Raw genomic sequence first — 25,477 nt, 5'->3', positions numbered from 1 at the left:
CTGGACAGCCTTAGGGGAAGGTTGTAAACAGCTTGACACCTGTATGCCTCCAGCCATTTGGGCACCCTTTCTTCCCCTTGCACTTACCAGAGCTTAGGATGGTGGAAATGAGGGCTGGTCGCTTGGGTTTGAACCCGCCCCAGACGGGCCAGCTCTTCACCTTGCCCAAAAGGAGCATGTCTGAGGTCTCCATGTCTGTCACTGGTCAGCTCATGTTCTGTCATCTGGCACAGGCTCCATTACAGACTCGGAATAGGTAACCCTACGTTCACGTGTGGTCCCAATCTGGATGACTCCTAAGAGATCTGGAGGTCACAGGCTTCTGCCTGCATTGTAACTTGAGAGAGGAACTGGTGCATCGAGCGGCATTATCTGAAGTTAGCGTTATTTGGCAATGGTGTGGCTGGCAGGACCCCACAGCAGGTGATGGTCCAGATGAGCGGCCCCCACTGGGTCCGGCCTAACTCTTAGCTTGGTTCACAAGGCCCTCGGTGTGCTGGTCCGTGCCCGCTTCTCCAGCGCTATCTGCCACCTCACCCTCCTGCTCATTCAGTGTCCCAGCCGTGCTGGGCTATTTATAGTCCCCTTGAGGGGCCCTGCTGTTTTACACTTTGTGCCTCTGCCAAGCCTCTTCTCATTGCCTAGAACTCTGCTCCCGTCCCCATCTGCCTGGCAAGCACCCACACATCTTTCAAGATTCAATTAATAATGTTAATAATAGCCACTAAGATTTATTGGGTGCTTACTATGTGCTAAGTGCTTTGCATGCCTTATTCCAGTTAGTCCTCAAAGCAGGCCTGGGCACTTAGCCCCTTCATCATCCTCTTTCACATTCACTCGATTAACCAATATCCATTTATAGGCGGCTGCCCTGTGCCAGGCACACTCTTGTGAGCGCAGAGAGGTTAGGAAGTGATGGAGCCTGGACGGGAACCTGAGCCGGGTGGCCCTAAGGGTCTCGCTCTTAGCCACAGCGATAAACCACCTCCCTCTGGGGCACCTGGGTGGCTCAGTCGGTGAAGCGTCTGACTCTTGGTTTCGGCTCAGGTCGTGATCTCACAGTTTGGGAGTTCAAGCACTGCACTGGGGTCTGTGCTGACAGTGCTGAGCCTGCTCGGAATTCTTTCTCTCCCTCTCTCTCTCTGCCCCTCCCCTGCTTGTGCGCACACACGCCCTCTCAAAATAAATAAATAAACCGCCTCCCTCTGAGTACCACCTAACCTCTTCCAGTGCCCCCTCACCCACACTGTTGCCTCCTCCCTCCTCTCTGCCTCACCTGTGAAGTACTTCTGTCATAGCACCTGCGGTGTCTTATTGCTTATTGGATAGCCTTCCTCTGCTGGGCTGGAAGGGTATCACTCAGGAATGTGTTTATTTTAAGTGGCAGAAAATCCAACAGATAGGGGCTTATATTTTTCACTTAAATAAAAAACAAGATGGACTGTTTCTTTCTTTTTTTTTTTTAACGTTTATTTATTTTTGAGACAGAGAGAGACAGAGCATGAACGGGGAGGGTCAGAGAGAGAGGGAGGCACAGAATCTGAAGCAGGCTCCAGCCTCTGAGCGGTCAGCACAGAGCCCGACGCGGGGCTCGAACTCACAGACCGCGATATCATGACCTGAGCCGAAGTCGGACGCTTAACCGACTGAGCCACCCAGGCACCCCAAGATGGACTGTTTCTAATGTGGTTCAGTAGCTCAGAAGCATCAAGGGGAATGTCTGTGTTCTTTCTTGATCATTTCCTCATGACAGCAACATGGCCACTGTCGCTCCAGTCATATTTGCGTTCAAGGCAAGGAGTCCCTTTTTAATGATCAAAGCAAAGGCCTTGCTGAGGCCCCATCATGCTTTACTGGGTCTCATTGACCAGAACGATGTCAAAGGGCCACTCTAGTTGTAAGAGAGGCAGAGAAAGTGAGTGTCTTGCCTGGGACTGGGTCCTTTGCCACCTCATATAAAACCAGGGTAGGGTAAGCAGGGGAGAAGGGAAGATGGATATTGGGTAGGAGCGAGAGAGCAGAGATCACGTATTAATTTCTCCCGAATTCTTAGAATCTGAGGGCTTTATAATTGTTTTGTGCTATTGCCTTGCATTTATCCTGTGCAAATACAGACCTTTTTCTTTTTCAAACCTAGTATCCTAGTGTACATGCTGTTATTTCCCATTTCACTTAATAAGATGATACCTACTATCCATATAAATTTTTTAAAATTTACATCCAAGTTAGTTATTATAGTTCAACAGTGATTTCAGGGGTAGATTCCTTAGTGCCCCTTACCCATTTGGCCCATCCCCCCTCCCACAACCCTTCCAGTAACCCTCTGTTTGTTCTCCATATTGGAAAGTCTCTTATGCTTTGTCCCCCTCCCTGTTTTTATATTATTTTTGCTTCCCTTCCCTTATGTTCATCTGTTTTGTCTCTTAAAGTCCTCATGTGAATGAAGTCATATGATATTTGTCTTTCTCTGACTAATTTCACTTAGCATAATACCCTCCAGTTCCATCCACATAGTTGCAAATGGCAAGATTTCATTCTTTCTGATTGCCGAGTAATACTCCATTGTATGTATATACCACATCTTCTTTATCCATTCATGCATCAGTGGACATTTGGGCTCTCTCCATACTTTGGCATATTGTTGATCACCATCCATATAATTTTAATGGCTACATAGTAGTCCGTCTTGGAGAAATACCATACTTTACTCAACCGGCTCCCCATAATTAATCATTTGGGTTGTTTTTAATAGTTCACAATCATAAAGAACCCTGTGATTAATAACCTGTAACCTTATTTTTAGATACACTTATAATTAATTTCTGAGGACATAGTCTTGGGTTATGCTGGGTTAAAAGCTCTGCCAACAAGTAGAGCTTTCAAAACCAGTTACCAAACTGAATTCAGACAAGCTGTCCCAGGTGTACATACCCTCCAAGAGTTTCTCTTGTTTTTAAGATTTTATTTTATTTTTAAATTTTAAAAATGTTTTTATTTATTTTTTGGGAGAGAGTGAGTGAGACAGCACGAGTAGGGGAGGGACAGAGAGAGAGGGAGACAGAATCCAAAGCAGGCTCCAGGCTCTAAGTTGTCAGCATAGAGCCCGACCCGGGGCTTGAACCCATGAACTGCAAGATCATGACCTGAGCCAAAGTCGGACACCCAGCCAACTGAGCCACCCAGGCGCCCCTAAGATTTTATTTTTAAGTAATCTCTACATACAACGTGGGGTTCAAACAACCCTGAGATCAAAAGTTGCACACTCCACCACCCAAGCCAGCCATGTACCCCCATACCCTCCACGAGTTTCTGAGGGTACCTGTTCCCTGGAAACTTTGGGTATTTTTTTTAACCTTGCTGATTTGATAGAAAAATAGCAACAATCACAACCCCCCCCCCCCAACACACACACACAAAATCAATTTTCTTTGATTACAGGGAGGTTAACATTTTATGTTTTTTATTTTTTAAAGTTTATGTATTTATTTTGAGAGAGAGAGAGAGAGAGAGAGAGAGAGAATGCAGGGGAGGGGCAGAGAGAGAGAGAAGGAGAGAGAGAATCCCAAGCAGGCTCCACACTGTCAGGGCAGAGCCCAATGCGGGGCTTGAACTCATGAACGGTGAGATCATGACCTGAGCCGAGATCAAGAGTCGGACTCTTAACCAACTGAACCACCCAGGCGCCCCTCCATCTCGTTTTTTCCTGTGTTTCAGAGTAAGTTGAAGACAGCAGTACTCTTCCCTGCAGCACTTAAGCGTGGAAATCATTAACTAGTGTTCAATATTTAGTGAAATATGTATATGTATTTGATGAAGGTGATGGAGGCGTCAACCTGTGTACCCCAAATCCCTGTCAAGACACAGAACATTTCTATCACCCCGGACAGTTCCCTGTGCCCCTTACAATCAACTGCTGTCCCTACCCCAAGCCCAGAGGTAACTGCTATTTTCTGTTTGTTTTCAACCATAGATTACTTTTGTCTGTTCTAGAACGTCATGTAAGTGGAACCATACAAGATGTGCTCCTTTGTGTCTGGATTCTTTCACTTACCGTAATGCTTGTAAGAGTTATTTCTGTTGTTCTATGTATCAGTAGTTTGTCCCTTTTTACTGGTCCTTTATTGTAAGGATATATAAGGAATACCTATTTTTAAGGGGTGGGCAGAGCAAGAGGATTCCACCAAGGAGACTTAGAAAGAATAGTGAAGGCAGTAGGAAAAGCACTCAGACAGAAGGTCAAGAAAATCATCTGGGTCAGTTATAAATAAGTTTGACTACATATAACATAAAAACTAAATAATAGTGGCTTATATAACAAGCATTTTTTTCTCCTCTCCTCTAAAAGAAGTCTGGAAGTAGACAGTCCTGGAGTGGTATGGCAGTTCATTGTGCCATCACCAGCCCAGGTTCCTGGCTTTGCACTCAACTACCTTCGGCACTGGCTTCTAGCCTCAATATCACCTCATGGTTTAATATGGCTGCTGGAGCTCCAGCCATCCCATCTGCTTTCCAAACTGGCAATAGAAGGAGGAAACATGGAGGGGAGGGGGGAATGGCATACCTTACAGCTAGACCAATCTTTCTTAGCAGCCTTCCTCAAGGTTTCACACATATCCACTTAACATCTCATTGGTTGGAACTTATTCACATGGCCCACACCACTAGAGAAAGTAGTCTTTTAGCTAGCCACTGGGCACACTGCCACTCCAAATATAATGATATTTCTGTTACCAGGAGGGGAAATGGATATTGGCTGTTAGCAGCCTCCTCTGACTTTTCTCTTTTGAGACCTAGTGGCCAAGCCATGGTCAACTCAGCCTTTCTATCCATGGCCTCTCATAAACTGAAGCCTGTGCTTGGTAGTTTTCCATCCTCCTGAGTCCCCAGGACTCCTTCCTTCTCTGAGGGTGGGTTTCTTTTATATCCCTTTTCCTGGTAGGGACTCTCCTGGGTCTCTGACTGACTTCCTGGGCTGTCAGCGTTTTACAGAGGGTGGAACGAAAGGAAAAGCATCTAAGAACATTTGCAGAGAGCTCTGTATGCATTCTCTCCACTTCTGGGCCTCCCCCACTGCTATGGCTGGCACCCTTCCCTCCCCACTTTGGTCAGCCTCCCCTGACAAGGAGAGCTGCGGAAGTAGATTTCTCTGGAAGGTCAGTGAAGCTCAAAGGGGAAAGGATGGCATTTGGAGACAGACAGACTTGGGTTCAGATCCTTGCCGCAAATCTCTCCGAAACTCAGAGACGTCTGCAAACAGGGGATGGGTGAGAACAGCTGTATAGACGCGGCTGGGTTGAGAGGAGCAGGAGACGCGGGTCCGTGGCCACCACTTGATAAGGCTGAATCGTGCACACGTGAGGGAAGGCCACCGGAGACCTTCCCGCCTTGCCGTGACCCAGGCAACTCCAGACCGTGTGGTAGAGGCGAGCCTTACCACCCTCCCTGTTGTTCCTTCTGCCCCTTGGAAATAAATTAATTAAGACTAACGGATCTGGTCCTGTGACCCCTGGAAACACAGGTCAGCATATAGGAGAGTCAGCACGGCCTGCTGGAATCTGAACTGTTGGCCGGGTCAGGGTTCACCATAGCTCGAACCCCTGACCATGACTCCAGACACTAATAGGAGAGCCTGGAGCCTCCTGGAGGAGACATGGCAGGTTAACGTGATGTTCCCTTCCCTCCTTGTGCTTCTCCAAAGTGAGTAGGTCTCCCCAAACAGCCAGGCCCCCTCACAGTGCCAGACTTGGGCAGAATGGATGCTGTGGCTTCTCTTTCTCCCTCCTGCCCCATGGAAATAGCAGAGTCGGCTCACTGCCTGCCAACCGCACGCATAGGTCCTGTGTCCTCTGGTCAGTGAGCCCTATTTCCACGTGCATGGCACACACACATCACAGTGGCTCTTCACTTGCATGCCTGTTCTGGGGGAAAAAAATAGTTTATGTTCTCTGACAGCTTAATGGGCCGTCAGCACAGGGACTGGAGAGGAAGTCAGAGGGAGCAGGTGCAGCGAGGCTGGGGGAAGCTCTCGGCTGCCAAAGGGCCAGATTGGACTGAGTATAGCTGTGGCCAGACGCCCTGGTGACCTGTTGACACCATTCTCAGGCTGCCGGCTGCCCTGGGGCTGGTATGTTGTGACAGAAGAGGAGGAGCCAGGGCCCCGTGGAGAATTTGGCTCAAGCCTGAGACCTGAGAGGGACAGTGCATTCCTCTGCTCATTCATTCCCTCCACGCACATTTCCCTAGATCCTGCCGCGTGTCCGCCCGTGGGTTCTGGGCACACAGCAGTGACTGAGACCCAGAGGTCACCCAGAGGTGCAGGGACAAATGGGCAAGATAACAGAGGCACTAGAAGGCCACGTGCTGTGGTTCTGAGCTGGGACGCCAGGGAGGACATCCCGGAAGAAGTGAAATCAGAGCGGACGGTGGGACCAGGCCCAGCCAGGGGGTGAGGAGCCGTGAGAGGATCGCTTGTGCTGCTGCAAGAGAGACCCCGCCGGTGGAGCTTGGGGGCCTTTCTGAGGTGCTGCCCTATGCCCCCATGGGCCCGGCCCGCTGTTCCCGGGAGGGGTGTATGTGCGTGGGCTCTGCAGCCTGGTTGATGCTGGCAGCACCAAGGGGGTTAACGGCAGCTCCACTTCCCTGCAGCCCTTTCTTCCCTCTTCTCCGAAGGGAGCCTCCATTGAAATTCTAGAAATAAGTGCCGGCTTTTGAGTCTGCTGTGAAACCATGTCCCTGCCAGGCCCCAGAGCCACCTTCTCGCCCACACTGTGCCAGCCTTGGGCTCCATCTTGTGCAGGGGCCTCGTTCAGAGGGGTGAGGACTCCCCGGGTGCAGTGCCTCAGCCCTCCGCCCCGAAACCTGCTCTACCCCCCACACCAGGCATCGGCTCGGTGTACAAATGGTACCCGAGGAGGAGGGGCTCAGGAAGTGACATCGCCTGGCCCGCCCCACCTCCTTATTCCCTATAAAAAGCAAAATGGTGACTCAGAGAGGAGAGTTGGAAGCGTCCTGCCTCCTGCTCCCACTGTGAATTTTTAGACTTGGAATTAGGCAGGAGGCAGAGGAAACAGCGGCTCGAAATCCGCGACTGACATGCTGTTTGGCGGGTGGCAACCGTGGAGCCGCTCCTCCCCTACTCCCAGCAGCCCCTGAACTGCAGCCCCAGGACGTGCTGGCGCTCCCCAGCCCCTCTCGAGGCCCGGGGCCCCCACGCAGCCCCCGCCCGGGCCTGGCCGTGCATGCCGCACCAGGGGGCATGGCAGCCGGGGGTCGCCGCAGGCGCCCACTGCGCTATCAGTCCCTGGCAGCCCTCGTGGAGGACTCTCAGTGGCCTTTCTTGTTCCTTGTCTCAGACTTCAGCTACGGGGCAGACGACTACGACGGAGAAGGGAATGAGGAGCAGAAGGGGCCCCCGGAGGGCTCGGAGACCATGCCGTACATCGATGAGTCGCCCACCATGTCGCCCCAGCTCAGTGCCCGTGGCCAAGGCGGCGGGGACAGCATCTCCCCCACCCCACCTGAGGGGCTGGCACCTGGGGTAGGTGCACCTGCTTTTCCTTCTGGCGGGGGGGGGAGGGAAAGGCAGGCATGGGTGTTGTGGGCCAGGCCCTGCCTGGGACGCTACTGGGAGAGCAGGGCTGGGGAAATGTGGACCTGGCACCCTTGTCACCTCATCCCAGTCCTGGGCCCCTCCGACTAGGCTCCCCACCACCACCTGCTGCTCTCTCTGCCACCCCTGCACCTATCTCTGCCTCCTCTACCAGCCATCTGCTTCCCCTGCCTTCTGGACACCCTCACTTCCTCTCTCAGCTTTCTCTTCCAGCCCCTCTCTAGCAGGATGGGGCCTGGGGGAGGGAACAGGCCCTTCTCTCTGGGCCAGAGCAGCGCACATGGCCTGTGGGCTGTAAATGCACAGATGCCGGCTCAGCAAAGCGAGGCTGGTCTCCGTGCTCTCTGTGGGGTGGAGTGAGCTGCTTCCGTAGCATTCCCTGAAGATCAAAGGCCCCCCATGCTGCCCGCCTCTGTTGACTCTGGAAGGGAATCAGCCCTAATGGTGTCCCCCTCTCCTCTTGTCGGCTGATAGGAGCTCTGCTCCAAAGAGAAGCATTTTACAAGGAATATTAAGTATGTGCTTTGAGACGGGCCAGGAGGTTTGCAATCCTTGTGATTCATGCCGTTCCTGGCCGCAGGGACTGGCTGTGTCTGGGCCCAGCTTGTATGTGTGCACCTGAGACACATGAGCAAGTGAGACAGAGGGGCTCCTGGGGGCTGTTTTTCTGGAGTTGGGGAGAATCAAAGCCCTTCCTCTATTGGGGGGGTTGGGGCATGGAGAGTCTGGTCCTGCTTGGTAAAGGGCTTGTCCAGATGTGTTCTGTGGGGGACCCCTTTCTTCCCTCCAGCAACCCCGAGGAGCAGTCACTCAGATGCTGTGAGATACTTGTTCCCCTCCCGAAGGGCCCAGCAATCCCCGCTCCACAGGAGGGCTGCCTGGACTCTACCATTTCTGGAGAACCCCCTGCTTCTTTTCCTCCCAGCCTCCTTGGCCACCTTCCACCCCTCCGCAGAGCTCTCACCCCCTCTTCACACACTGGGGTGGCTGTTATAGCCTTTGGCAACAAGGGCCTTGGCAACCGGCTTCCCACTTGAGGGAAGCCACATTGTTGCCATGGCAACAGAGGCTGAGGCAGAGCTTCGTGGCTGCCAGGCAGTGCAAGTTTGGAAACGGATGGTGGGGGCAGGTGGGAGGTGAAGGGGACAGGTGAGGTTCAGGACCCCCACAGCTGGCATTCTGGAGTGTTGCCCTGTCATCCTGAGGAAGGCGAGAGTCCACCATCTCGGACGTGCAGGGCAGGATTTTTGCTAGTGATGGAGGGAGTATTCTGGGGCGTGAACTGAGGCCAACCAGAGGAAACAAGGCTAAAACTCTTGCTTCCCATCTCTGCCTTCGGGTCTCTGACCAAACAGAGCTCAGAGGCCCCCTGGAGGACTCAGCTGTTACCCCACTGTGAGCAGGTGCAGGAAGATTCACTGTAGGACCCAACCCAGAGCCAAGAATGCTGGCTGAGAGTTGAGAACGTGTGGCCAAACAGAGCTGCTTGCTGACAAGCGAAGTGCCTCTGCCATTTTCATCCCCCTTCTCTGCCTCCCCCGCCCCCCTGCCTTCCTCCTTGCTTCCTGCCTCGGGTCCTTCCCTCATCACGTGACCACCTCGCTGGCATGCTTGCCCATCGATTTTTAGATTCCTTGGTGAAAGGTGCTGGTGGGTGCTTTTCCCAGTGAAACAGATCACAGGCACAACGGGAGACCCCCCCCCCCCTTGCCTGGAGCTCTGAGGTTTTGAGCCAGTGACTTTCCTCACTTTGTGGCTGCCCATTTTGTTTGGTGGCTCACGAGTGAGTAACTGGGTTTTTTTTTTGAAGACTTTGAAATCCAGAGATGCTACAGTGAGAACTGACTAAAGTGCTTGGGAACCCCGGAATTGATTTTTTTACACCATTGGCTAGAAGTCATGCAAGGTAGGGGTGGGGAGCATTTATCCAACTTGGGGATACGGGTGAAGATTCCAGTCCGATGAACCTCCTTCCGGCCCACCTTCCTTCCTGGAGTTAGTTGCGTTTCTGCCCTTTCCTCTGGGTCACTGGCCCCATCTAGTGGACTCTGCAAGTATTGCTGTTTACATTGGGGTGCCACAGAGAGTTGACACACCCCTTCCTGAGTACTTGGGCGCTATTTTGGTTTAAAAACAAAACAAAACAGAAAACCAAGGTTTTTGCTACTTGGCTCTGTTCATTTGGCCAGGCAGGTCTCCTCCCTGCCAGGCTTCCTGTTGGGGCCTTGGGAACCAAGGGGACTTTTGGACCAAATCAGACAATTGTTCTAAGTATTCAGATGTCTGGCCTCTGGCAGCTGGGCATTTCACAGCCCCGTATGCAGCCAACTTGTGCTGGGAAGCCTAAGGTTTGGTCCTCCAGAGAACAGAACCAATGGGATGCCTATCTATATCTGTAGGGAGATTTATTTTTTTTAATGTTTATTTATTTTTGAGAGAGAGACAGAGCATGAGTGGGGGAGGAGCAGAGTATCACGGAGACACAGAATCTGAAGCTGGCTCCAGGCTCTGAGCTGTCAGCACAGAGCCCGACAGAGACAATGCGAGAGACAGAGTGCAAGCAGGGGAGGGGCAGACAGAGGGAGACACAGAATCCGAAGCGGGCTCCAGGCTCTGAGCTGTCAGCCCAGAGCCCGACGCGGGGCTCGCACCCACGAACCGTGAGATCATGACCTGAGCCGAAGTCGGACACTTAACCGACTGAGCCACCCAGCTGCCCTTGATCATGGAATTGGCACGCTTCATTATGGAGGCCAAGAAGTACCAAGATCTGCAGTCAGCAAGCTGGACACCCAGGAATGATGTAATAGTTCCAGGTTGAGTCTGAAGGCCTAAGAACCAGCAGAGCCAAAGAGTGTGAGTTCTAGTCTGAAAGCCAGCAGGCTCGAAATCCAAGAAGGGCCAGTGTTTCAGTCTGAGGCTAAAGCCTGGAAGAGACTCGTGTCTCAGCTTGACTGGCAGGAAGAGTTCCCTTTTATTAGGCCTTTTTGTTCTACTTGGGTCTTCAGTTGATTAGATGAGGCCCACCACCCCTATCAGGGAGAGAAAGCAGCTATACTCAGTTGCCTGATGCAAATGTTAATCTCACTCAGAAATGCCCTCATGACACACTCAGAATAACTTTGACCGAATGTCTGGGCCCAGTCAGGTTGTGACACATAAATGTAACAATCTTGACAGTCTCACTCGTGCAGCAGCCCAGAGAACGGAAGGAACACGAGCTTTGGATAGGTGAACACCTGCTACTCTCTAGGTGTAAGGCCCTGGATGAGTGCCATGACCCCTCCGAGCCTCACTCTCCTCATCTCGAAATAGGACCAGCTGCCTGGATTGTTGGGGAGAGACTGGGATAGCTCAGGTGAAGCCTGCAGCGCTGGGTCTGGCTCACCGTGGGTGCTCAGCCCTTGGCGACTGGGACCCACAAGACTTTTCTCGCCTGTTTTTGGAGCCAAGGCCATTGTAAGGGCCTGGTCTAATGAGTATTAGCTAGACAAGAACTGAATTTGCTTCTGCAACCTCCTTTCCTGCCAGGTGTGGTGTCCCAGTCTCCTCGCTCCCCACCCTGCCCCCTACAGCCTGGCTCTGCTGCTCTTGTCTTCGGTGTGCCCCAGCTGTGCAGCCCACTAGGCCTCAGGGGAAACCTCAAGCCCTGCCCTGCAGACCCTCCCCTTCCCTCAAGCCCAGGCTGAGCAGAGCCCCTTAGTAGGGCCAGGGCCTCACGTCACTGGTGGCTCGATTCGACCGACAGTGCCTGATTTCACCTTGGGAAGGCAGGGCAGGGACTCTTGATCTCAGCTGACAAGTTGGGGTACACGTTCCTCTGCCAGGACCATGGGCATACAGAAAAGCTTGCTTCCTGTAAGCCAGAGACTCCTCCTTCTGCCCCCTTGGGAGACACGGTAAAAAGTGGAAACAAGGCAGAGAAAAGATCTGGGTGTTGTCTCTGGGCTTCCGCCGCCTAGCTGTGTGACCTGAGGGATGCCACGCCCCCTGTCTGGCTCCAATCTACTCATCTGTAAAGGGAAGATACTGAGAATTTCCTCCTTCCTGACCGCCCACACCCGTCATGAGGTTTCCGTGAGACAGTGTCAGGGCGCTTTGCAAATTGTAAAGTCTGTACCCATGTTGGTGGGACTGCTCAATGTCAGACTTGTTCTGTAGTTCCAGGGGTATCCAGAGGCAGGTCAGAGGCATCTAATAAAAGGCCAGATGGAGGGGTTCAGACTTTAGCCAGCGGGAGAGTCCAGAGTAAGGGCGGGGGGCGTTGAAACGGTCACCGTTGTCCTTCCATCTCCCCCACCCGCTTCTCCTCGTCACAGCTGCCTGGACTTGCGCTGAGCCTTTTTACGCAGGTTGTCTCATTCAGGGCCTGTGAAGTTGGTGCGGTAATCGTCATCTTACAGTTGAGGAAACAGGCTGGCAGAGGTGACATAATTCACCCAAGACTAGCCAGCGGGGCTAGAGATTTGTTGAAACTCAGGTCTCTCGGACACCACCTCCCTTGTGAAGTTTTACAGCCCGTCGCTGAGCCCTTTGCTCTTTGGGAAGAGTGCACCGTTCCTTGTGGGGCCGGTCGGCCCCGTGAGATCGGGAGCCCCAGTCCCCGATCATTTCCACGGCCCCCCTCCACAGCTCCTGGCACCTGCTGTTTGTGGAACTGAACTGAGTAGTACCAAGTGGCCAAGGAGGACTCAGATGCAGTCTCAGGGTATGAAGTTTGGGAGATCTCTGCTCCCTCTTTCCTTCTTCAGTCCCTTCCGAAGGTTGGGTTTGGGGAATTGAGGTTCCTTCCAGGTGAATGGAGGAGCCAGGTGGAGAGCCAGAGCATGTGAGATTGTGTCCCAGTCTGGTCCCTCTGGACATTGTTAGAGGCCTGGGTTGGGTGGGCTAGCGGCTGCCGTGGTCTTTACTCCTCTCAGGAGTTTCCATCTGCCAGTGGAATCAGAGACAGACTCTCCTCAAGTTTCCAGCCTCCTGTCTCAGCAGCCTTGCCCCCCACTTGTCCGTTTCTGGATCTTTGGGCCCCACCGCTACCAGGTGGCGAGCTCGGAGCCCATGGGCTTCATTGCCTCCTAACTCCTCCCATTACTGGGTGAGCTCCCACCCCATTTGTAGATGAAGAAACTAAGGTTCAGGGGGGTTCCCTGGCTTGTCTGGGTTGAGAAGGACGTGAGTAGGAAGTAGGGAGACATAGCGCCCTGGTTGCAACCTCAGCCCCCTCCACGGCAGGTCCTCTCTGGCCCATGCCCTCTTCACACCTGGCTCGGATCCGGCCTTCTGTGGTTGACCACACCTGGCTGACCTGGAGCATCCCTGTAGCTCTCACAGCCTGTCTGCACCTGCCCCACCCTGCCAGCATGCTGGGATCAGAGTTCCGTGATGGATTTCACATCCACCCCTAACGCTTCTTCCAAAGTGACATTCAGTGAAGGGATGCTGATCTCCTGCGGGTCCCGGGCACTGTGGCTGTGAGGGTGAGCTCAGCCAGGACCATCCTCTGCACTTGAGGCCCTGGAGTCTCCAGGGGTGGGGCAAGGAGGCGCGGACTGACCTACATGTAATCACACCAACTGGGGTGAAATTGCGTGCGAACTAAGCGCCCTAGAAGCCCCGCCCCTGAGAATGTGCTCTCACAAAAGTGAGCCACCCTGGGGCCAGAGGCAGGGGGTTTGTGCAGAAGGGCAGAGCACCTCCTCCAGGCCAGCAGGCTGGCTCTTGCCCCAGGGACTGTTTCCCATCACTGTCACCCAGTTTCTCCACTAGTGGGTGCCAGCGTTTTCTTTCACACGGATGATGCACTGGTGAGCCTGCCACCCTCAGGGTTACCAACTGGGTGCTTCTGTCTGGAGGGTTTCCAGACCCCTCACCATCCTGCCCATGTGGCAAAAGGAAAAGAGCTCATAGAAACACTTCCAGAGGGGCTCCTGGGTGGTTTGGTCAGTTAAGCATCCAACTCTTGGTATTGGCTCAGGTCATGATCCCAGGGTCGTAGGATCGAGCCCCAGGTTGGACTTCGTGCTGAGCGTGGAGCCTGCTTGGGATTCTCTCTCTGTCTATCTCTCTCTCTTTCTCCCTCTGCCCCTCCCTCCCCCCATGCTCTCTCTCCCTCTCTAAATTAAAAAAAAAAAAAGAAGAAGAAAAGAAAAAAGAAACACTTCCATAGCACTTACGAAATGCAGGCACTGGTTGTTACAGCACTTTCTAAGCATTAACTTATTTAGCCCTCGCCACGACCTCGTGAGCAAGGCACCATTATTGCCCTATTTCACAGATGTGGAAACTCAGGTGCAAAGAGGTTACACAACTCACCTAAGGTCCCACACCTGGTGAGTGGGAGGGTACTCGTCACAGCTGCTCTCTGCTTTCTCTCCAGAACATTGCCCTCTGCGCCTTTCTTTTACCTCTTTCTGGCTGTGTGGCTTTGGGCAACTTGCAGAGTCTTGGTACCCTCAGCTGAAAATGAGGATACATACCTCCTGTCCGGAAGGGCTACCGTGAGGACCAAGTGACATAGTAACTGTGAGAACACCTTGTTCTGCCTGGGCTGCACAGAGGACCCGTTCCGGAGGTGATAGTTGAATTTGAATCTCTCTTGGGATGTGAACCCAGTTCTCCATGAGTCCCTGGCTCTGGCTGCCCTCAGACCCTCCTGTCCCTGCTCTAGTCCTGGCAGAGGGGGCTCAGCCCCCAGTGGCATTCTTGCCTGGTGAGGGCCCCTGTGGAGGGCACCGCTGTGGAGGATTGAGGGGGAATAGAGGCACACAGAGAAGAGCCCAGGTGCTGGGAAGGAGGTTAGACTTGTCTTGGGCCATTTCTCACTTGGCTACAGTCTGCCTTCCCTTCTCCCTGGCCCCCACTGCAAGGGTGTTCCCCTTAAGCCCACCTTCCGGGACACCCCCCGCCCCCCGCCAGGGGTTTGTGAGCTAAGGAAGGAGGGAAGTGCTGGGAACTTGAGATAAAGCCACGCCTGGCCCACTCACTTGGCGCCAGTGGGTGCTTAACCCTCCTCCCCTTCAACCTGTTTCCTTTGGTAGGACTGTTCCCTTTGGCCCTATGAGCCTCTTATCATATGACCAGTTTCCATAGGAACTATCCATCCAACCTCAACACCTTGATTTATCTTTTCGGGAGACCCTTTGTCTTGCCCTGTAAGCTTCGATTTCCACTCACCAAGTATTTTCTGAGCACCCACATTTTACAAGATATTGTGGGGAATTAGCATGAGCAGGGGTTGCCCCTAACCCTTCTCATACACACACACACACACACACACACACACACACACACACACACTCTATTTCAAGGCCATCTGTGCAACAGCCTTGAAAGATGTACAGCGTCCCAAGGGAGGAGTCATGTGACCTCAGGTGGGGCAATCAGGGTGGGGAGCATGTAGGAGGCAGCCTCATAGGTAGTGTTCTGCCTGGGCATTGGTCAGGAGGGACGTTCTAGATAAAGAGAGCTGTGTAAGTTCTGGAATGTGGGGAAATCCCTGGAGATTTGAGAAAAAGAGAATGGTCTGGTGTGGCTGGGCATTGGGTTCATTGGAAGAGGTGGGGAGTGAGGCTGAGAGTGAGCTAGGGCTCCCCACTTCTGTGCTCCCCACACCCCACCACCACTGCCAAAAAAAAAAAGGATAGCTGGTGCCTAATAAGGGCTGACACTTGCCAGGCATTGCCCTACATGGACTAGTCCTCACTGCAACCCTAGAATTGGTGCTATGATTATCCCCATTTTACAGATGAGGAAACTGAGGCCCAGGGTGTTTGAATGACTTGCCCAGGGTCACACAAACGTCAAGAAGCAGAGGGAGGATTCATATCCAGAATCTAGGGAAGTTCTTTTTGGTTTTGTTTTTGTTTTACTGTATAAATAGTGTCAGTATGGGCTTAGACCCAACATTTGCTTTATATAAAAACCCCATATATGATTATTGGAGCGACTTCTATAACAGAGAAGGGAAGGCAGAATGGGGAGCACAATTATCAGGAAGATGATGAATCTGCTTCCATCTATGGCTGTAGCTGACTCTGTCTGCTCCTGGCACTGGCCCCCTGGGGTCAGTTCTTACTGGCCCCACTGAGCTCCAGCAAATCTGGTGGGGCTTGAGCCTGGGATAGTCAGAGAGGAGGAGGAAGGGGCTTCAAGCCCAGGACAGGCCTGGAGGTGGGAATGTGCCTGGCCTTTCAGAGGGTGTTGTCAACACTTGGATTGGTTGAATCACCAGCAAGGGCCCCACTGCCCTTGTTTGGGCTGATTTGGTGGCTTCCTGCTGGGCATGGAGTGAGCAATGTTTTAGAAAGAATAATCTGATGTCAGTGGGAGGGATGACCATTGAACAATGGTCCTGTCATTCCCTGCTTAAAACTCTTCAATGCCCTTCCCTCTCTCCTTTTGGTAAAATCCAACCCTTAGCAATGCTGCCAAGACCCTGCCTGATCTGACCACTTGACTGCTGCCTACTTCTGCAGCCTCTTGACCAACCCCCCAACTAGAATGTGAGCTCCAAGATGGAGGTTTGTCCATTTCATAACCAAATGCTTGCTCGTTGAAAACGCTAGTGCCTAGAACTGTGCCTGGCACATAATAGATGCTCAGTAAACATCAGTTGGCTTATTGAATGAACACTCCCCACCCGACTGAATTCATTTCATTGTGCCTCCTCCAGTCCTGTCTGCCCTCCCCCGCCACCTCCACTGGCATGGCTAGCCCCTGTTCATTTTCAAGTGTGAGTTTCAAGGTGACCTCCCGCAGAGAACCTTCTAGGACTCCCCCTTGGCAGCATCAGCTGTCTTGTGCTCTCTGTGAGGTGGAGAGAGCTGCCACTCACTCTACTTTCCCAGCCGGAACAGTTACCACACTTCTTTTTTTAACTTCTTTATTTTCCCTGATTACCTCACTGAAAACCCAGACTTTACAGAAATATGTAATGTAGAAAGTGAAAGCCTCCCCAAGTGCCATCCTCCAGACAAAACTTCTGTTAAAAGTCGGTTGTGTACTTCTCCTTATTTTACCATGTGACATGACTGCATGCACAGTCCACTTGACACACTTGGCCGTCCCCTTCTGCCGGACATTTGGGTGTTTCTGGCCTTGGGCTGCAGTGAGTGTCATTGTACACGGATCTTCGCGCCCTCTTAGAAATGTTTTTGCAGAAAAAGCCCTTAAAGTGGAGTTGCTGCGTCAGAGGGTGTGAACGTTTAACATCACAATAGACATTTCCGTGTTCTCCTTCCTGGGAGAGTTGTACCTCAGCCCCATAGTTCTGAGATTGTGCCCCGCTCCTGGCACTGCTGTGGCTCACAGCGGTCAATCTGTCCCCGAGCCCGTCAGCTCCATGGCGGTAGACGTAGTGTCCCGTTCGTGGGTGTGATACGAATGCCCAGTGCACAGCAGGCAGTTGATAGATACTTATTGATTTAGTGGCTATGAGAATGAGGGATGGAGTATGAGGGTAAGGGAAGGCCATGGGGTTTGGGGAGAGGAGACTATCGGTGGCTTTGAGAGCGTGGGCTTGACAAGTGTCAGAAATCTCAGTCGGTGCTCCTTGCCCTCCACAGCGTGGTTCCAGCCACATCTCCAAGTTCACCTCCTGCCCCTTTTCTATTCTCTTCTCCATCTGTGTTTGCTTACAGAAAGTTCTCCTTTTTGGCCTTCCTCCCTTTGCCTGCAAACTCTTCCCCTTTTCTTTTTTCTTTTTTTAAATTTTTTTAATGTTTACGTATTTTTGAGAGAGAGAGAGAAACACCATGCATGGGGGAGGGGTAGAGAGAGAGGGAGACACAGAATCCTAAGCAGGGAATCCTAAGCTGCCAGCACAGAGCCTGACGCAGGGCTCGAACCCACAAGCTGTGAGATCAAGACCTGAGCCGAAGTTGGTCGCTCAAACTGAGCCACCCAGGCGCCACCTCTTTCCCAACTCTTTCCAGATGCTGCTTAGAAGCCACTCTCCTGTGAAGCTTTTCCTCTGAGGCAGGAATCTGCCTTTGTCCTATGTCCCCACTGTGTTGATCACTGAGACACTGTCTCTTTTGTTCCTATGTCCTTCACTTCCTATAGGTTGAGAGCACTCTAAAGGCTGTGTCTCCCAGATTTGTGTTTGTAATGCCAAGCTTTCTCTGGGTATGGAGGGACAAACAAGGGAGCAGATAGATGGACAGGCAAGACCCGGACTCAAGATGGAATATTATTCTGGTTGTGCAGGGGTGAGATGCTGCAAACTTTGGTCGGGTGGTGGCTTTAAGAAAAGGAAAAAAAAAAGGAAGAACGAAGGGGACTCAGTAAAAGGGATGTGGGGCCTGAGGGAAGGAAGAGTCGCAAGATGGTGGCCCTGCCGACAGAAGTGGAGAAGCCAGAAGGGGAAGCTGGCATGGGGGTGGGGGTCGTTTGGTCTGGGTATGTGGAGTTAACGGGCTGTTGGTGGGACTTCCAAGTGAGGAGACCCAGCTGCCAGCATAAATGTCATGCTTGGAGCTGAGCAAGGTGCTGGGTTACAAATGGTGATGGGCTGCCTTTGGCCTGGAAGTAAGAAGGGAAGGCTTCTTCAGCGGTGGAGAGCAGCGGGCTGGGGCCGGGGTCCTGAATGGGTGACTCCATGCTGACAGGAGGCAGAAGTAAGGAGGGCCAGCCTAAAGCAGAGCGGTCAGAGCAGCACCAGCATGCGTACAGGAGCTGAGGGATTTGAGAAAGGCCAGACTGCGGAGGCCAAGGAGTGGGAGAGGGAGGCCTCCGACTTTGGGATACGGCAGTTTAGGGACCTTTGGAGCAGGCTGCTTCTCTGGAGAGGAGGAGCGGGAGCCAGGCTGAAGCAGCGGAGTGTGGAGGATGCTGGGAGGAAGCTCAGGTCCAGGGCTGGCTCAGGGCATTTGTAGGGGAAAGGGAGGGGGCATTGCTGGGACTTGTGAGTCACTTCCCCCCCAGGGGGAGGACTGAGGGCCTCTGAGTGGTGTCTGTATGCCCGATGGAGATGGAAGGGCATTCTAGTTACTCACGGGAATTTCCAGCCAGCTGGGGTGGGGTGGAGCAGAGATGCCTTGGATGTTTAGGGAGCAGCTTCTGAGAGGTTTCAGGGTTTGGGGAAGAAGTGGGTGTTGATCCGGCTCTGCTGGTTAGGGGCATGGGGAATGAAGTCAGGAATACTCCAGGAGACTTCGGAAGGCGCTTCCCCGATTGGGTGGGGGAAGGGACACCAGAGGAGCCCTTGGGCTTTTAGGCCCTTCTCCCAGTCCACCTGTATGTCTGACCAGTGGGTCAGTCCTGCCATGCACTTGAAGCTTGCAGGGTGCGAGGCAGAAACTGTGGCATAGAGCCCCGGGCTGGCACACTTGTGCTCTGGGGAATGCCAGGCCTAGTTGTTCCCAAGCACTGGGAACAGCCTCGCCCGCCCAAACCAAATGAGGAATTGTGGCTGAAAGGGCCCTTCAGATGTGCTCCGGCTATTTATAACCCAGCCAGGGCAGGGACAGGGAAAAACCAGGGACTGAGGGAGGGGGCGGGCTGTAAGGTGGGGTGTGCTTCTGTGAAGCCCTGTCAGTCCTGAGGCCCCAAAGAGCCTACCCCAAATCCCTCAGTCTCTATTTCAGCTTTGGTGACAGGGAGGAGCCTGTCAGTGGTGAGGACAGCTTCTCTGCTCTAGCAAATGGCACAAGCCCCATCTTGAGCTCAGAGCTTCCACAGACTTCTTTGGGGATTTGGGATTAGAAACTGTTTCCATTCTTCTCCTTTTCCCTCCTCTCCCCTCAACTCTCCATCCAGCTTGGAGGCTCGGCCAGGGGCCCTGTTCTCAGCTGAGGTGCCCAGTGGAAAGGAGAGGTAATGACAAGATGATGCACAGTTGACATTCCTTTGGAACTCATTTCCCAAGAGTTTGACCCTTCCCTGCCAAGGCCATTACCACCTGACAGGGGATATGACACGTGCATAAGGAGGCTGGTGGTAGACACGCGCACTGATGGACAGCTCCAACACTGCATCATTGAGAGCATGTGTATGAGGAGAAAGCCAAGGGAATCCCTGGCTGGAGACACTGTTGGGGGGCTGGAGGGAGGTTGAGGGGGTTGGCTTGAGTGGTATGAAGCTTCAGGGCTCACCACCCAGAGTCCTGAATTTTCACTTCATCTACCTGGGTGGTGGCACCTATGATGCAGGTTTACAAAGGTAAGTGGTGTGTTGGTAGTATGTGAAGCTGAACTGGATTCCAAGATGCCGGATCCAATGAGGAAACGGGGCAGAGGGGATATTCGGGGAACACCACCACCCTGTCCCCTACACCTACACAACTCTCAACTTCCCTTAGAGAAACAACCAGCTGCGAGAAGGCAGGAACCTTGTCTTGGGCCTAATTCAGTTCACGGATGTGTTTCATTTAGAGCGCACCATGTTTTGTTTTAATGCCATCCTTTTAAAATTGAGAGATATCAGGGCGCCTGCGTGGTTCGGTTGGTTAAACGTCTGACTTCGGCTCAGGTCATGATCTCACGGCTTGTGAGTTCAAGCCCTGCGACAGGCTCTGTGCTGACAGCTCAGAGCCTGGGGCCTGTTTCCGATTCTGTGTCTCCCTCTCTTTCTCTGCCCCTCCCCTGCTCATGCTCTGTGTGTCTCTCTCTCAAAAAAGAAACGTTAAAAAAAATTTTTTTTTTTAAATTGAGAGATATCACCTAAGACTCCAAATTTCCAGGTTCTCTAGAACAATCTGAGATGGGGCGACCTGAAGCCTGCGTTGCCCCTAGCAGCCATGAACTGTAGCTGAGTGGTGGTTTTTTCACCCAGCTCCTAACTGGCGCACTTCACTGCTCTTACCTGCACTCTGACGGCTGCTGGAGTTTGCAACCTTTGCCCTAGGTGTTGTGCTGTGAAAGAGCTTTCCCCAGGTGCTGCCCCTAAACTCTTCCCTCAAGAGAGTAAGTGTCTGCTCCTCTCCTGCTGAGGCCTAGACCACCAGATTGTGCTCTTCGCTGTCTGGATGGATTGAGCTTTGTAACCCCTGAGGAAGCCCAGGGGAAGCCTGCTGGGAGTGGGAAGGGCTGCTGGTGTTATCTCCCTGGGTTCCTTGTACTCTCTGCTGTGGGGCTGGCTCTCCTGGGCGGAGGCCCCTCTTGAGCGAAAAGAGCCCCACGGAGGTGGGATTGCTCATCTCAGCAGCATCTGTGAGTAGGAGATGTGGCATCTCCGGCCGTCCAAGGGGGCCCTTCTGCAGAACCTGGCTGACACTTTTGCTTCTGTTGTGGTGACGCGGATCGGGCCTCCTCTGCACAAAATCTTGTTCTCCCAGCCACAGTGGTGATAGAAACTGTTTTCTCACCAGGCCTTGGCCTCCCCTCCGCAAAGGTGTCAGAACCCGAGGCAGAGATGAGAAGGGGGCTCAGCTTGTGGCCGTCCCAGGGTGACAGCGAGGCTCGCCCCAGGTCTTCCCGGAGGCTGTGCGGGCAGCCGCTCCTCCGCTCCTCCCCCTGCCTGCTCCGGCTCTGGTGAGGGGCTGTAAATAAAGCCTGTCTCTGGGAAGCAGACCTCCCCCTGCGCCCGGCCCGTCTGCGGCCTCCTCGCCCCTCCTCCGCGCTCCAGAAGCCTCCGCCAGCCTCTGGCCGGTGACCGCAGAGGGAACGGCTCCACCTCACAAGTCAAGTCGTGCATTTCCTGTGTATTAATAGCAAACGCGAGCCTCCGAGTCCAGAAAGGGCGGGATCTGTGGGACCGGCGGCGGCGGCGGCGGCGGCGGGGCGGCCGGCCGGAGCTCGGGAGCGGCGGCCGGGGAGCGCGGGGCCCCGCCTGCGCCCGGGCCGGCGCGCACAGCAGGAAGGGCCAAGGCGGCCGGCGGGGGCGCCTCCTCCTGCTCCGCCGGCGCGCCGCGCGGTCTCTCTCCAGTGACAGCCCTGCGCTCGCGGCGGCGGCGGCGGCGGGGCTGCCGGAGCGCCGCTTCCCCTCTCCCGGCCTGGGGACGCGCGCGAGGCGGCCCGCAGCCCCGGCGCGCGGGAGGGCCGGGAAGCGGCAGCAGGAAAAGGTTCATAATGGAGCCTTTCATCGGGAGCCGGTGGCCGGGTGCCAGGACTGACTCCGGGGAGGCCAGCATGCTGGTTTAGGCCTGCCCTGCACGCTCTTCCCCTCCCTGCCCGCCTGCCTCCCTCCGGGGCGGCGGCGGCAACGGCTGCTGCTGCTGCGTGGACCCCGCTTCCTGTTTGCCCTCCGCGCCTCCGGCTGCCATGGAAGAGGAAGAGGAGGCTATAGGTTTTTTGGACAAGGTTCTGGAGGATGAAGATGTGTTTCTCCTGGAGGAGTGCGAGCTGGGAACCCCGACCAGCCCCGGCTCAGGGTCCCCCTTCTTGGTGGCCGTGAAGGTGGGAATGTGACACGCCCTGGATGCTTGTCGGGGGAGGGGCAGGGCTGGCAGCTCTCGACTGCCGAAGCTGTGTGCGGGCAGAAATGGCTGGTTTGTGCACCAGCCTCATGGCCGGGTGGAAGCACCGCACTCCGGCCGAGAGGGGCTGGCGCATGCCTGCGAGGGGTTGTGAGGGGCCGAGTTCTCTGGCAGCTGTTCCTGGGGGAGAGGTGCAGTGCCTGCCTCCTCCCCCTGGACCAGTTGTCCAAAGTGGCAGTGGCTGCTGGCTTTCCCCAGCAGGCCAGCTGTGCTGGGGGCTTTCTCTGGCAGTGACATGAGTCACCTGGTGGGCACGGCAGTGGTGTGAGCCTGTTGCCCCAGAGGAGCTGGCTGAGTTGAAACCAGGAGGTCGTAATTCATTGTTTCCATGGCAACAGTAGGATAAGTGCACTTAGGAAGTTCGGGCCACAGGGGCCACTGGCCTCCTAGCAAGGAGACTTTGTGAGTCTGGGCTAGGGCAAGCAAGAGAGCATTGGGAGAGAGGGAGAGCCAGAGGTCACTGAGCTTCCTTGAAGGGAAAGAATTGGATCAGCTGAAAAGGGGGTGATAACAGCTGGCTCTGAGGCAGGAGCCAGGTGGGTAGGCACTTTTCCCAAGGTGGGCGTAGTCAAGAAGCATCTGCTGGGCCCCAGCCCACTCACTCTGGGGCTGTGAACGTTCTCCCCAGCAATGCGCCTGTCCTGTCGTAGGAGTTGCCTTGAAGGTAGAGCAGGAGGGGGCTGTGCATCAATCCCATTTCCTTTCTTCGCCTCCTCCCCAGGGCCAGGGGTGCCCCTCGCAGCCACACCGGTGCTGCCTGAGGCATGGTGAGGCATCCACACTGCACCGTTCATTCTTCCTTTCTTTCACCTAGGCCCACTTCGAAGAGCCCTGACCTCAGCCTTTTGCTCGCCTCCTCCGTGTTCTGTGGCTGGGAGAGAGGGCCAGTGGGAACGTACGGCAGGGAGTTTGCAGGCTGTAAGCCAGGCTGCCTAACAGAGTGACCGACCATCCATGCCCCACTCCCCGCCGGGCCTGTCTGCACCCCGGAGGGTGTGGTGCACGGAGCATTGCCGTGGGCAGGAGGCTGCCCCTGAGCCTCTCTGGGCCTCTTTGTCCCTCCTGTAAGATGGGGATCACAGCCCTGCCACGCCCGCACTACAGTGTGGTTCTAAGGAGGAGCTTAATGGAGGTAAAAACAGACTACAGACCAACAGGAGATGGCTGATGCGTGGCGTCTGTGTGGAGCCGTAGCCGTTGGCCTGGGTGCAGAGCAGAGAAGAGCAGTAATGGGAGGCAGGCAGCGGCTAGCATCCCACCCCTGGTTCCCTCATCTGGTGCTAGCTCAGAGCACTGGGGGTTAAGATGTGACTTAACTAGGCCCGCAGAGGCCTTTGCACTTAGGGTCTGAGCAACCTCCCCACTAGGAACAGGATGGGGAAAAGTCTGGTAATGAACCAAGAGCACCGGCCGGGAGCTAAGTAGTGTGTGGGTTGGGAGATATGGGGGGGTCCCTAATGGGCCTTCTCTGAGAACCCCTCCCCAGCACAGATGGGGTCCTGTTCATATGCTGCCTTATGGATCCACCCTTACTCTAGGCTCTGGCTTTTACCTCAGTCTTAGACCGTATTTTATTCTGCTCAGCACTCTAGGCATCTGCCTTCTTGATTCTCCCTATTTTCCTCAAGGGCAAGGGCCATGTTGTATTCACTGCTGAACACTGCACAAAGCTGGGGACATGACTGGTGCTCAGTGACTTTGTGGAGACAGCGAGGCTCCATGGGGCCTGCAAAGGGTGTACCATGTTCCCGGCCTTGTTCTACTCAGAGGTGTTCCCCGGAGGCTGCACACAGATGCTAAGGGGGCCCAGGCACACATCACACCTAAAAAGCCCAGTCTTTCCAGATGCCTGTGAGCAGCTAGATGTGGTCTTCCCCTCTTCTTTGCTGCCTCAGTTTTCCTGGACTTGTCTCAGCAAGGGGGGAAGAGGCCTTTCCTGAGTGTTGGGGAATTCCAGGCCCCCTGTCTCATCCCGAACACCTCTAGGATACCCTCATTCTCTATCAGGGTTGGTCAGCTATAGAGGGAGAAGACAGGCAGGGTGGCTGCAGAGAGGTGGGGAGAAACCTCTTTGAGTCATTCAACAAACGCTGTCAGGTTGTGTTCTAGTCAAAGCATCCTGCCTGGCACTGGGGAGGAGACAAGATTAACACGGCATGATCCTTTCTCATAAAGAGTTCACAGTTCAGGGCAAGGGGGCAAGCACACAGATAATAGGGATAGAATGAGAAAGTACTCGGGGTTCCAATAAAAGGGTACGAAATTCAGAGGAGGAGACACCACTTCTGTCGGGGTCAGAGCTGGACTTCGTGCATGTGTGTGCACATGCGTGTGAGCCTGTGTGTGTGTGTGCACATGTGTGGTCAAGGGGCGTTTCTGGAGGGTATGCTCCTGGCCTGGGCTGTGGACGGTTTTGGCACTCTGGCACTATAGACCCTTCTCGGCAGCAGGTGGGAACCCAAGGCAGTTCGCTCTTTGCTATTACTTTACTCCAGGAGTACTTCCCCTTAAACAGTGGTTGTGTTCCTGAGCATGTGTCCAAATGCCAGTCCTATAAATCAATCGTGTTTTCAGTGTAATTTCCGAGCTGCTTCATCTTCCTGGGGGACAGAGGTGATTAGGGCAGTGGTTTCCTCCAGAGCTGGGGCTGGAGCTTGCTGTGTTTTTCAACCCGGACTTCCCTTTGAGGAGTTAATTCCCTATAAACTAATAATAATGTTAATACTGATAGCAGCATCACCTCCTGGCCGTAAAGTGTTGTGTGCTTTCCAAAAATCTTTCGTACGGTTCTATTTAAAGGTACGTAGGGCTGATAGTGCCTTGCTATGTAAAAGCTGCTATTTAAAGGAACTCATTTGTCAGGAATAAAAATGTTTTTGTCATGCAGATTAACCTATCAGGTGTTGTTCCGTGCCAGTTTTTAATGGATAGTCAGAAACACCCACATTGATTTCACCTGCCCCAGTCTCTTGGGCCCCTACAGGCAGCGATGGCCATGCCTATGCCCCCCGCTGGGGTGTTTCCCAAAGTGTGGGCTACACTTCGGATGATTTGAGATGTGATTTTAGGTGGCACCTAGATGTATTTTTTGCATGTTAGTGGTTAGGTTTATATTTTAATGTATCTTAGGGGAAATATGACTTGACATCTTAGGATTTCAAAGATAATGCTTGAGATAAGGCTGTACTTTTAAGAAGTCAGTTGTGAAGAATAATATTAGGTAAACAGGAGTGCAGGTGGTATGTATGACCAAAGTGCAAAGGTGGGCTATGAACACCTGGCCTTCAGAAACACTGCTGGGCCTGCCTAAAGCCTCAGACAGCGGAGAACCTGGGATACAGGGATCCACCTTCCAGGGGAGTGGGCTTTGTCCCCCCCCACTCTCTAAATTCCGCTAAGGAAATGGCTGAAGGGGACCTCCCCAGTGTCTAGCTCTAGGAAGAAGAGAGAATGGCCAG

General features: G+C 53.7%; 1 protein-coding gene across 8 annotated transcripts in view; it reads left to right on the top strand.

Annotated features, from left to right (window-relative positions):
- Positions 1 to 25,477, top strand: part of ABR (ABR activator of RhoGEF and GTPase) — a 185,233-nt gene that overhangs the window by 81,997 nt on the left and 77,759 nt on the right. For 7 of the 8 annotated variants that reach the window (XM_045487763.1, XM_045487759.1, XM_045487761.1 and 4 more), the window contains exon 2: positions 7,353 to 7,537. In XM_045487763.1, the coding sequence (XP_045343719.1) occupies positions 7,353 to 7,537 (185 nt within the window). Of the gene's footprint in view, positions 1 to 7,352; positions 7,538 to 21,290; positions 21,940 to 25,477 lie in introns of those variants that run through there. The other variant, XM_045487766.1, reaches the window with a different exon arrangement.

The sequence above is a fragment of the Leopardus geoffroyi genome, chromosome E1 (genome assembly GCF_018350155.1).
Source record: "Leopardus geoffroyi isolate Oge1 chromosome E1, O.geoffroyi_Oge1_pat1.0, whole genome shotgun sequence".
NCBI lineage: Eukaryota > Metazoa > Chordata > Mammalia > Carnivora > Felidae > Leopardus > Leopardus geoffroyi.
Note: the sequence above shows the minus strand (reverse complement) of the source record. Positions and strands in the feature narration are given on the sequence as shown.